The sequence below is a fragment of the Triticum aestivum genome, chromosome 2B, assembly GCF_018294505.1.
Source record: "Triticum aestivum cultivar Chinese Spring chromosome 2B, IWGSC CS RefSeq v2.1, whole genome shotgun sequence".
Lineage (NCBI taxonomy): Eukaryota > Viridiplantae > Streptophyta > Magnoliopsida > Poales > Poaceae > Triticum > Triticum aestivum.
The window spans coordinates 32,559,386-32,571,889 of NC_057798.1; the positions used below are offsets into that span (position 1 = coordinate 32,559,386).

The 12,504-nt window shown below is 38.0% G+C and overlaps 2 protein-coding genes and 1 long non-coding RNA gene across 4 annotated transcripts; all 3 read right to left on the reverse strand.

The window, feature by feature from the left end:
• Positions 1 to 3,444: 3,444 nt before the first annotated feature.
• Positions 3,445 to 4,184, reverse strand: LOC123040184 (defensin Tk-AMP-D1.1). Its single transcript, XM_044463104.1, has 2 exons — positions 4,038 to 4,184; positions 3,445 to 3,891 (listed from the first exon to the last, which is right to left on the reverse strand). Exons 1-2 carry the CDS (start codon positions 4,099 to 4,101, stop codon positions 3,728 to 3,730), a joined length of 228 nt encoding a protein of 75 aa, XP_044319039.1. The 5' UTR covers positions 4,102 to 4,184; the 3' UTR covers positions 3,445 to 3,727.
• A 496-nt stretch (positions 4,185 to 4,680) lies between these two features.
• LOC123040185 (uncharacterized) lies at positions 4,681 to 6,726 on the reverse strand. 2 transcript variants are annotated; one of them, XR_006418068.1, is made up of 2 exons: positions 6,699 to 6,720; positions 4,681 to 5,322 (listed from the first exon to the last, which is right to left on the reverse strand). XR_006418068.1 is itself a non-coding variant. In XM_044463105.1 (2 exons), the coding sequence occupies exons 1-2, from the start codon at positions 6,709 to 6,711 to the stop codon at positions 4,953 to 4,955; spliced, it is 339 nt and encodes a 112-aa protein (XP_044319040.1). In that variant the 5' UTR covers positions 6,712 to 6,726; the 3' UTR covers positions 4,681 to 4,952. The 2 variants fall into 2 exon arrangements, 1 of the variants encoding a protein (XP_044319040.1); XM_044463105.1 differs by having other exon boundaries at positions 4,681 to 5,278; positions 6,699 to 6,726.
• Positions 6,727 to 9,652: 2,926 nt separating this feature from the next.
• Positions 9,653 to 11,197, reverse strand: LOC123040186 (uncharacterized). Its single transcript, XR_006418069.1, has 2 exons — positions 11,041 to 11,197; positions 9,653 to 10,209 (listed from the first exon to the last, which is right to left on the reverse strand). It is a non-coding gene; the product is annotated as an uncharacterized lncRNA (long non-coding RNA).
• Positions 11,198 to 12,504: the final 1,307 nt, after the last annotated feature.

Here is a 12,504-nt window from a genome sequence, read left to right on the forward strand (position 1 = left end):
ATATGCATTGTCGTGTCCTTTAATCAAGCTTTGACCTTTCATCTTGAGGAATAATAACAAATGCCTTACACCCAAAAACATTCAGGTGGTCATATGAGACGTCTTGTCATACCACACCGTGTTAGGAACATCTCCCTACAAAGGATAACTTGGTGAGAGATTAATAATACAAACTATAGTCCTTAAAGCCTCACCCCAAAAGTATTTACGTAACTTTGCACTTGAAAACAAGCATCTAACTCTCTCAACAATTGTCATGCCATCCTTTCAGAGAACCATTCAGATGTGGTGTCTTCGAGGGAGTAAATTGATGCCTAACCCGTTGCTGCTTGAAATATGCATCAAATGGCCCAATGTACTCTCCTTCATTATCAGTGTGAATGCACTTGATCTTCTTCTTAGTTTCTCTATCTACTGAGGCTTGAAATTGCTTCAATATGCCTAGTACTTGATCTTTAGTCCTCAAAGTGTAGGCCCAAACTGCCCTGGAAAAGTCATCAATAAAAATCACAAAGTAGTTAGCGCCACCATGAGATCTTACTGACATTTTGCAAACATTGGAATGTACCAAGTCCAACATCTCTAGTTTCTTGTGAGGAGGTAGACTCTTGAAGGCAACTCGGTATTGATTCCTTGCTAAATAGTCTGAACATTCTTGATGTGAACACCTTTCAACAAATTTTTCTTCACTAGCACTGTCATCTCCTTCTCACTCATGTTCCCTAGTTTCTTGTGCCATAGAGCACAATGATCATATTTCTCTAGTGCATTGATAGGATAACTAAAGATCTTATCATGAACATGATACAAAATTGACACCATCTACCCTCTTGCAACAACCATGTTTCCTTTGGTGGACTTGTAGAAAACTACACAAGTAATCATCTGCATCAAGCAAACCAATCGAGATAATATTGATACGAGGTGCCTCAACATGCCTCACAGATTTGAGGACTAACTTTATACCATTTGTGGTCTCCACATGGAATGCCCTTTTCCAGTAATGGTTGACGTATCATTGTTTCCCATCTTCACAACACCAAAATCACCGGATGTATAGTTGGTGAAGATCTCTTTGTGAAATGTAGCATGAATGGTAGCACTGTTGTCCTGTATCCAAATCACCTTGTCACCATCCACAAGTTGACGATCTCATCAGAAACAACAGTGATCTCTCCTCAGTAGTGGAACCAAATCTGCCCTCATTTTCTTCATGCATAAAAAGCATGATGTCCTCAACTAATGAAGTAACTTGGTTGCCCTCTATTTCACTATCACTGTCTACTGGTTTTGATCTTGCTTCTTCTTCTTTTTTTGTATTTCTTCCACTTGCCACATTGCCACTTAATGTGACCCTTCTGATGGCAGTGATGGCACTCATAATCAACATACTTTCCTCTTGATTTGCTCCTGCCTCTTTCTATCCCTTTACCTGGACCTCTGCTCCTGCTTATCCCCCTGGACTAAGTGACCAACGCCTATAAATGTGAGGAAGAATTAGATTCAGCCACCTTTTTGGCCTCTTCATTTAGTACCCTGGTTTTCACAAGATTCCAAGTGACAATTCCATTTAGTGCTGAATTGCAAATCATGGCCTTAATGGTCTCCCAGCTGTCTGGTAATGAGCCTAGTAGCAGCAAGGCTCTCACTTCATCTTCAAATCTAATTCACATTGAATAAAGTTGAATTATAATGCTTTGGAACATATTCACATGATCTGCAATTAGAATGCCCTCTTTGCGCCTCAAACAAATCAGTTGTTTGATCAAGAACATCTTGTTTGTACCTTCTTTTCAGGCAAATAATTCTTCCAATTTCTGCCATAATGTGTGTGCATGTGTCTCATCGATGATATGGTTTAAAATAATGTCATAGACCCATTGTTGAATAAACCCACAAGCTTGGCGATGAAGTACCTTCCACTAATCTTCATCAATGCCCTCCGGCATCTCAGTGGAGAACACTAGCTTCCATTATTCTTTGACATATAACAAGTCCTCCATTTTGCCCTTCCATGCTTGATAATTTGTACCATTCAAATATATCATACTGATGGTATTCACCTCCATCTTTCACCACAAGAATCTCATCAATTAGCACAAGCAAACCAAAGCTCTGATACCATGTTGTTGGGGCTGGACAGCAACAATACACTGCCCTAATTCAGCAACATGGCAAATCTACACACTAAACAACCACCTCCACTTGTAGTGAATTATGAGGACAGTTTCAACCAACAAGCGGCGGAATAACACAAACAACATGCACATGTGACACATGATTCAACGTTGAAAGACCTCCTCAACTTGAGGAGTAACAAACCACGGCTGTGGACTGATCGGTCCACATAAATTCATTATGAGAATGGTGAGTACAAAGTCCTCTCTAGAATCTCTAGAAAGATCTACAGCAGACTCTCCATGTTGCCAACCAGCAATAGCAATAACAACCACAAGAGGCAACATTTCAGCAAAACGGAGTTGACACAACTTCTATCCCCTTCAGTGTTTTGCAAATTGTTGTTAAACTTCTAAACCAAACAGCACCAGATTTGGCAAACAAGTAGACACACGAGTTTCTGAGATCCTCTCAAATTTTCATCAGCTCCATCAAACATCGTTTGGCTACCCGAACTGTTCGTCTCCCAAAACTACTCTGTTCTGAAACTACAACAGTCTGAGCTGAACTAAACACTCTCAAATCTGATGCTCCACTGACCCAATTCTCAAACCAGCTAACTAGATTGAACTAATCAAAGTAAGGAATAAGCTCACCAAGTTTGGTGCCAATCCAAACACGTTTGAACCTCCAATCACCAGCTTGAACACTATCTAGTCAAATGTAGCAAATCTGGGCAGAACTTCTACTTCTTCTTCCTCTCTCTCACAGGTTGTGTTCCTCTCTTGTATGTTTTCTCACACACTCACGAATGGCTGCCACCACCAACAGGGGTGGAGTGGCTAGGGTTTTCTTCTCTACCCCCTTCACTAGGAAGCACTCACAATCATTGGATGCAACAGAGATCAACGGCTGACGTGTGTTAGACTTATGGGCTGATGTTGGGCTTCCAACACACCTCCATGTGGAGGGACTTAACCCAACACTATTCACATCTCATTTCATTCGTATACCTGCCCAGCTATTCTTGGGCTAAATCTTCTCAATTATTGGCTTGACCGGTTGGACATCTGTTCCTGAAATTTGGTTCCGCTAAAAAAACAAAACTCTGATAGTTCATCTACAGTGAGATCCATCTAAAAAAACTACTACAAACTGCTAGTCCGGGCGACTTCTATATATAAAGAAGCGGATTTGCTAATTCTCTTCTAGATGAGAATTAGCAATGTCCATCTAACTTGTACACCATTTGATTAATCGAAGAAAAAGGAAAGGAAAAAAGTATTCATGAATCTCTATGTAAAATCAAATGGCATAGGAGATAGATGATACTTAGTTACGTCTCATTTAGATAGGAGCTAGGCACACCCGGAAAGAAGAGACAAATACAGGGAAAAAAGGAGATACATGTGATTCCATGAACACTCTCATGGGCCACACATTTTCTTTGCTTTAAAGAAAGAAAACATTTTCCTTCATTCGAACCCAAGGATAACGTCGCGGTGAACCTGGAACTTTATCAGACATACGAACAAAAGTAATTCAAACCATGCGAAGAATAAGTTCATAATTGTCGCCATCCAACCACCTAAATATATCATGATATCGTCTAGCACTCCTTCGTGCACATGCAGCTCCTCTTCAAGCCGGAGCACTTGCCACCGGTGAACCCCTCCGCATTGCACACACCGGCGCAGTTTGCGGACACGAAGCACAGCCCGTTGAACCGCTCGCTCTCTGTCTCACACTCTCGTGCCTGCGCTGGCACCACCTCTGAAGACAAACATGAATAAGCGCACATTGTTAGTTCTTTGAACACTAATCAACAATAATAAACCAACCCAAGAATTGGAGCACACTGATATCATATGCATGTTTACATGGTGTTGTTCTGGCAACAAGAGCGAAACGGTACTTACCGGTGGCGACGACGAGCAGGAGGAGGATGGCTACGGCCGGGAAAAGCTTGTGTGATGACTCCATTCTTCCTTATTTGTATCTGCTAAAACGCACCCTGTAAAATGTACACTTATCTGGGATTGTAAAACTCTGAATGACAAGTTAGGATCGATGCTTGTGACATGCTTATATACGCGCGCAGCCGCAATCACATATACATGGTCATGCATAATTCAGCACCACAGGAAAATCTCGGATCAATATAGGGAACTTACTAATAACGGGCTTGTATGTGCACGACCGCACAATGCTGATGACATGCAAGCAAATGCATAATTCAGCACCACATGAGCATCCCACACCTATATGTGCAACTATCTAATAATAGCTGTGCACCAGGAGCAGCCATGACCCCCTGCTGTCACCACATGTTCTCATCATGAAGCTACAATTTTTAGGCTAACAGACTACTAATAATGGGCCTGATTGCTAGGTTGAATTTTTTTGTGGGCGTCTAATTTGTGGTTGGTCGTGCAGGGGAGGGTCATGGTCACTCTCCTTCGTCTTGGAAGTAAAAACAAGCTTGAGACACTATATAGATTTGTCTACTAGTACTGGAAAGTAGTTCTACTTGTAGAACGACATGGAATCACATGGAAGATATAATTATAAATAGTGGGCATTACCATGGACCGTGGGCATGTTTATTCTGCAGTGTATAGTACAATACCATGTACAGTAATTAGTACAGCAATAAGTAGCTTGATAATCCAACATACCATCCAAGTCTTACAATATATCAGTTCCATATTATATTACACACACATATATAACAGAGAATCCACATCTTAGTGTAGAAATTGCCAACTTGATAATTTGTTCATCCATGGATATATATCAGGTTGGTGCCCATGGTCGTTTGTCTTAGTTCATCATTATGGTTTCTTGACCTGGTGGGTGTGGATGATAATACCACGGAACTGATCCCATGAGACGTCACGGTGGGACTCCGTGGCAGCAGTAGTTTTAGCATTTGATATTTCAGCATTATTGCTTGCACCTCCTGCATCGGTCGCGCCGGAAACCTGCCCGCCAAGCGATGGATCGATTCCAGTAAAGGATACTTTCTGCTCTGCTTTCAGCTCTTGGCGAGAGAATGCCACTTGGTTCTGGTATGCACCACCCTCCAGGACATTGTAGGAGAACATAATTACAAAGACAAGTAGTAGGAGAACGGTATGTCTCTTCACCATTTTCTTCGCTGAATGAATTGACACAAATTTTATATGAATATAATATATGTACCTGTAATGAAGCTAGAATTCAATGAGAATTTTAAATTTTGTAAGTGATACTAGGTATGCTACAATACTAGATAGGGTAGAAGGAGAAAATAAAAGGATTTTTAAACCTTCATGATCAGATTATACGTGTGCACATAGTGGTGTAAGAGATTACATATACAACAAAGGGATTGACAGGAGTGCAGGCGGATGAACTGCTGAGTTGTTGTGAAATAATTCTCAATTTGGATAACTGATACAACATAGATGTTTATTAGAGTAATCCGAGGCACATAGTCGATCTGCTGAAAACCAAGCAAAGACACCAAAATTTGTTAATGAGGATCACCGAGCTCGGCTACATTCCTGTGGCATGACTTCGGGTGCTCCTCCCCGTGACACCGCTAAAATATTGCAAACTGACCACCCGACACATGCTGCCAACTCCCCCTATGCGCATGTCCTATTATATTGGCATATGTTACATTGTGTGTCTACGCTCACTATATAAGAGGTCTAGGATACAAGTGTCCTATTTGAACAAGACTCCATGCCCTGCCTACATATAGTACAACTCCATCACCAACTGTAACATACCTTGTACAAAATATTTGGGACAACTCTAATAAGATTTTCAAAATTATTTTTTAAAATATTTTGTTCTGATCTAGCACCTAGCGGAGAAAACTTAGACATATTTTCTAGGGCAATAACAAGTGAAATCCATCTCACAAAGGATCCGATAAGATCTAACAAAAGAAATTTGGGGCATGTTGGTTGGCAATAATGGATCGCACACGACAAATTGTTGTGCTACATATTACTCCAAAATGGTAGATCAAGCATTTTTAACCTGTGACAGCTATTTGACATAAGGTGCTAGTGGGAATATAGTTAATAATGCTATTTATTCAAAATCCCATGTGGTGACATACAATTAAGTACTCCCCCGTTCACAAATATAAGATGTTTTTGATATTTTGATATGGACTATATACAAACTGAAATGCAAACACATTAATACGTGTCTATTTACATCCGATCCAGAAAAGAGAGTTATAACATCTTATATTTTTGAAAGGAGGGAGTAGAATACATTGTCAGTTTCAAACATATTACCCTGCCATTGATTTACAAGTTGTTGATGCGCACAATTTTATGCAAAGTTGTAAATACTTCTCTAAGTGTTTTGGTGTGCACACATGTATTACTTTGTTTCTAACCGGCAACATAATTATGTCTCGCTGAATGGTTTTGACAATCAGAAGAATCTATATATTTGTAAATAGAATGTCTCATATCCTAACATACTGATAATGAATTATAAGGGATTGGTACACCACTTTATAGAGAACATGCATCTATATGGAATATGGGAAGACTATCATACAAACTTACATGTTTCAAGCATCTCCCTGATGGCAAGTATGCGATGCTCAAAACAACTAACGTGCCTATATATAGGGGAAAGACTCAATGATATAACTTAAAAATAAAGATAAACATCTCTCATATTCGATAGTGGATGTCAGGCATGCGCAACTTTTACATGACTAATAATCATAAACACAAGTTGTGTCATTTCCAACATGTCCAACTGAAGCTAAAGTGGAAAGCATAATTTGTGGCCAATATAACAACAAAGTGATGCAATGGTGCTCTTACCGAAGAACCACTTTGGTTTGTCGGTGTTATCCCAAGATAGTTTATATTCCTTGTATGGTTTTACATTTCCCCGCACACATCTATATTTGAAAATTAAATTGCATTTTACTATAACCCATATATGTTTGGTTAACTAAGTCTATCCAAAGGGATGGGGAAATGATCATCATATTTTTGGCACACCTATATGCACTTATTTTGCGTCACTCAAAAGATAAAGGTTTTGTTGTTGTATTGAACAACTTTCAACAAAAAAGTAGTTTCATTCTACACTACTAGATATGATAGATATCATGATTTTTCTAACATAGTCCAGGTTCTTGTAATATATCATCCTCAGTCATAGATCTTCACACAATTGTATACCAAGACCTCTAAATTTAATGTTTTCTACAACCCACAAACCAAAACATAATTTAACACCAACACTAGATTATATCATATTATGGAAATTTTGTACTTGATTATCATTCTAATTACTTGTGCATGCAAATTCAACCTACCAATCTTTCAAAAGAAAATACATAATCTCTCTCTCAGACTGACTCTCTCTCTCTCTCTCTCTTGCATCCAGTGACAAAGAGTAAATGGTACTCCCTCGCCTTTTCAGTTTATTAGGCTCGTCTAAATAACATAATTTCAGTTTGTAGGGGCCAATGCAATGGGAATAGGCTCCTTTTTTCTCCCAAAATGGAAGCATATGATTCGCCGCATCAATTAATTAGGCGGAAGAGAATTGACCAGTTAATTTAGGGAGAAGCGGGTGAAAACCGATTCCCCTTGCTTTTTTACTCTTCTTGTGGAACCAACAGATGCATGAAGGCGAGAGGGCAATGCATGCTCCACAAGTATGTGGTCCAGCGATTAACTAGGCTCTCCTTGGTTAAATTGATTTTTGATATAGGAATAACAAACCGAAAAGGAGGGTGTATAAATGTATTGAATGTTTACCATATACGTACCCTAAAAATCTACCCGCTACTGGCTAGCAGATCTTTCTTTGGAAACTTTCATTATGGCAGTCCCAGTGCTCCACCTTGTAATATATCTTAGTTATGACACCTAATTCAAATCCTAATGTGTCACCCTATTTAATGAAGAAAAAATAGAGTTATCGTATGTAATCAAGATATAGTTCTTAGCACCAAAACCAAGATAACTCCCTCACAGAACACATTATATGAGGGCCATTTTAGATACAACAATAATATACAATGCATTGGAGGGGTTATATATAACTCAGTGCATATGAAATGAATATAATATAGTCTAGGACATAATGCATTGAGAGTGCCCATATATAGTTAGATAAATTGCCATAGGCAATTACTACCTCTGTCCGGGTTTATTAGGCCCCATTGTATTTTGGGTCTAACTTTGACCATGTATTTGACAAATATATATATATAGTATATCATATAAAAAGTGTATTGTAGGATTTCCAATTGAAACCGATTTTCTATGGTATAATTTCTGTGGCATATACGTTTTATTAGTTGAATTCATGGTCAAACTTTGGTTAAAAATAAAAGAGGGCCTAATAAACCGGGATGAACGGAGTAATGACAAACAGTATGGGCGATGTATTGCATCAAATAGTTCAAAAATAAATAAATATATGTGATATATTTCATAAATCATCTTTATATTTAGTAAATCTAGTTCAATGTATGGAAGAGAAAGGTGTGATAGCTCCCGTGTGTCCCTATACCCTCTATGAACAGTAAATTCAAATAAATAAATAAACAGAAACTTTGCAATATCAAATATGCTCAAATGTTTTAGGTGCTTGCAAAATTTCATAATGAAATATCATGTAGAGAAAGGTGTACATATATCAATGCTAAAAGTGGTCAAAACTTTGAGCACTAAAATCTTTTTTCTTGTGTAGAGCTCCTTGAATGTTTTTTTTTCATGAAAACTTGCAAGCACCTTCAAAGTTTGAGCATATTTGGTGTCGCAAAGTTTCATATTCTTTTGATTTTGTTTTCTATTTTTTTGAATTCATTTTTCATAGAGAGTGTAGGGACAAAGCGGGAGCTGAAAAACTAATCTTATACATGGAATTGTTGATCATCACAGCTGGTTCATGATACGAAGACAATACATTTTTGAAAGCCGTGTCTGATGATGATTAATTATCAGGGAGTGGTTCACTGTACATGTAGTCTAAGATGACTGCTTTGTATTAAAATATTGCTCGCTCCGATCTAAAATAAGTGTCGTAATTTTGAACTAAGGTTAGTTCACCTTACTTCAAAACTGCAACACTTATTTATGGATCTGAGGTAGTAGTTTTAAAGGTGGATAAAATCATTTTCCTTGCTACTGATTTGTTCATCTTGTTGAAGTGCATGTACTACTAGGCTCAGCTCACCTATCATGAGGGTAGGAAACAACACCAACTATGCTTGTCAGCATGTCAAGTTTCCTTTCCTGCCTGGTTTGGACTAAGGTACGCACATCCCTAGCTCTATATCGGGATAGCTAGCCACTAATTAATTCCCACCGTAGCTAGAAAAGTCATACCCGATGAGACAAAATCATGACTGATTAAACATAAAAATCATATATTATTGACAGAAAAGGCTTCAGCTGCTATATATATTAATTTGTCTAGTAGTTTTTGAAAGTTGGTTTACTTGTAGAATGACAAAGAATCGCATGGAACATATAAATAGTTGCCATTACCATGGACCATGAGCTTGATTTATTCTGCATTTTAGTACAATACTACCTTGTACAATATTAGTAGAGCAGTAAATAGCTTGACACTCCAACACACAATCCAGGTCTGACAAACGGTTACATTACACACATAACAAAGAACTACATCTTAGTATAGAAATCACCAAGTTGATACTTAATTCATCCATGGATATCTAGTTTCAGCCCATGGTCCTCTTTCTTAGTTCATCATTATGGTCTGTTATAACGTGGTGGTTTGTGGTTAATCCCACGAAAATCTTTCACAGAGACATCATGATGGGAATCTGCGGTAGTGGTAGTTTCAACATTTGCTATTTCAGCATTATTGCTCACACCTCCTGCATTTGTTGCACCAAGAACCTGTCCGCCAAGCGATGGAATCACCCTGCTAAAGGATGCTTTTTGTTCCGTATTCATCACTTTGCGAGAGAATGCAACTTGGCTCTGGTGTGCAACGCCCTCCAAGACATTGTACGATAACACAATTGCAAGGACAAGTAGTAGCACAATAGTGTTTCTCTTGGCCATTTCCCCGCTGGATGAGTTGACACATTTTTGTCAGAATTGTCTGATATGTGCATGCAATTAAGCTAGAAAACAAGGTATTATTTTCATGAATATGAGATATACTAGGTATATGCGATAAGAATGTTGACAACGGAAAGTCAAACGGAAAGGTTGAAGATCACAAGCATTTATAGACTTTAAGATGAGATTATATGTATTTATAGAGGTCTAAGATACTACAACTAAGAATTTACTAAGAGTGTAAATGAATGAATTTCTTAGTTGTTGGTTAGTCATGCATTAATTTGGAGGTTATATAGATATAATGAAGTGGTTTTCAAAATTATCTCTTGGAAGATTTGTTTCTGCATTCCAGAACTCTAAGGGACTAAAGATCATATATGATCGAACAAGATAAATTTCAAGCATGTTGGTTGGCATTAAATTGTGCAAGTTTCTAGTACTTTCTCGTTATTATTCAGAAGCAATAGATCAAACATTTTGCACACAATGAAAAATATTGAACCTAAGGTGCTAGTGGAGATATTATTAATTGATTCTATCTATTAAAAGGCCATGTGCTGACACACAATTAAGTAAAACACATGGTCAATTTAAAAGATATTACTCTGGCCATTGGTCATAATTATAAGCAAAAGTATCTCTCACAACTACTTATTTTCACGAACACACATGTATTAGTTTGTTTCTAATCTAACAATGCACTTTTTTCTCACTGGGAATCACGAGATTCCAATGCTGGAGCTTACTAAAAATGAATTCTAATTTATTATATCACACAATTACTATAGAGCACACACATTAAATCAAATATGGGAAAAATATTATGACAACTTACATGTTTCAAGCAACTCCCTGCTGGCAAGTATGTAACACTCAGCGCAGTTAACATACCTATATATAGGAGGAAGGCTCAAGGTAGAACTTGACAGAAAAAATATAACCATCTCTTCTATATGATAATGGATGTCCGGCACGCGCAACTTTTACATGAATCGTAATCATAGACAAAAATCAAATTATCTTTGACATGTTCAGCGGAAGCTGAAGTGGAACGCATAACTTGTAACTGATATAACAAGAAAGGTATAGAATTGCGCTCTTACCGAACAACCACCTCAGTTTGTCGGGATTATCCGAAGATATTGTTTATTCCTTGTATATCTCTTCATTTTCCTGCACATAGTTATATGTGAAAATTAAATTGTTTTTACTCTTAAACCATATATGGTTGGTTAATTAAGTCTATCTTCCAAAAGGATTGGCAACTGGTCATCATCGTTGTAGCACACGTAGATATACTTATTCATCGTTACTCAAAAAGCGAAAGCATTTCTTGTTGTCTTGAGGACCTTTCAGAAGATAAGTAGTCTCATTCTACACCACTGTATATGGTATATATCATCATTTGCTGACATAGTCTAGTTTCTGGGAATATATTACCATCGGTCGTAGATCTTTACTTTCCCCTTATGAAATATAACATATATAACATCATGATCCCTAAATTTAACGTTTTGTACATCCCGTAAAGTTACTTGAACACTACTTGTGCATGTAAATTCAATCTTCTAATCTATGGAAGGAAAAAATTCAACCTTTCACACATGCACATATTATGTGGCATCCGGTAACGAAGAATAAAGTGTAGCTAGCTTAGAGTGATAAATGCTTACCCTAAAACCCTACTCGAGGCGAACTATCAGATCTATCTCTTGAACCTCCATTATATATCCAGAGAAATTACCATAGGCGGTTCATTTACAAACTGTATGCGATCATATACTGCCTCAGACAGTTTAATATATAGTTACACACACGCATGCACCCACACACACACATTGATAGGACGTCTTTAATTTTTACGGAGATTGTTGATCATCACAGGTAGTTCATGATGCAATGATGACACAATCTGATGGAGATTACCAGTGAGGGGTACACCGAATATATTCATGGTCTAAGATGAGCGATCCAGGATGGTTTGTCTATTAGTGGTGTTAGCTATTCAGGGGTAGGCGGGATGATTTTCCTAGCTACGTGCCGCTTTGTTTATCCTGTTGAAGTACTGCCAGGCTGAGTGTCAGCAACCATGAAGGTAGCAAACAACATCAACAATTCTTGTCAGCTTGTGAAGTGTCCGAATTGATTTGGATGAAGGCGCGCACATCACTAATTCTAGCTAGCCACTAATTCCTGCCAGCTAGAAAGGTCTTATAGCTGATGAGACAGAATCATCTCTCCAATAACGCTATCCCCAGCCTATAACATTTCTTTCAGTCCAGCAATTGCCGTTATGCTT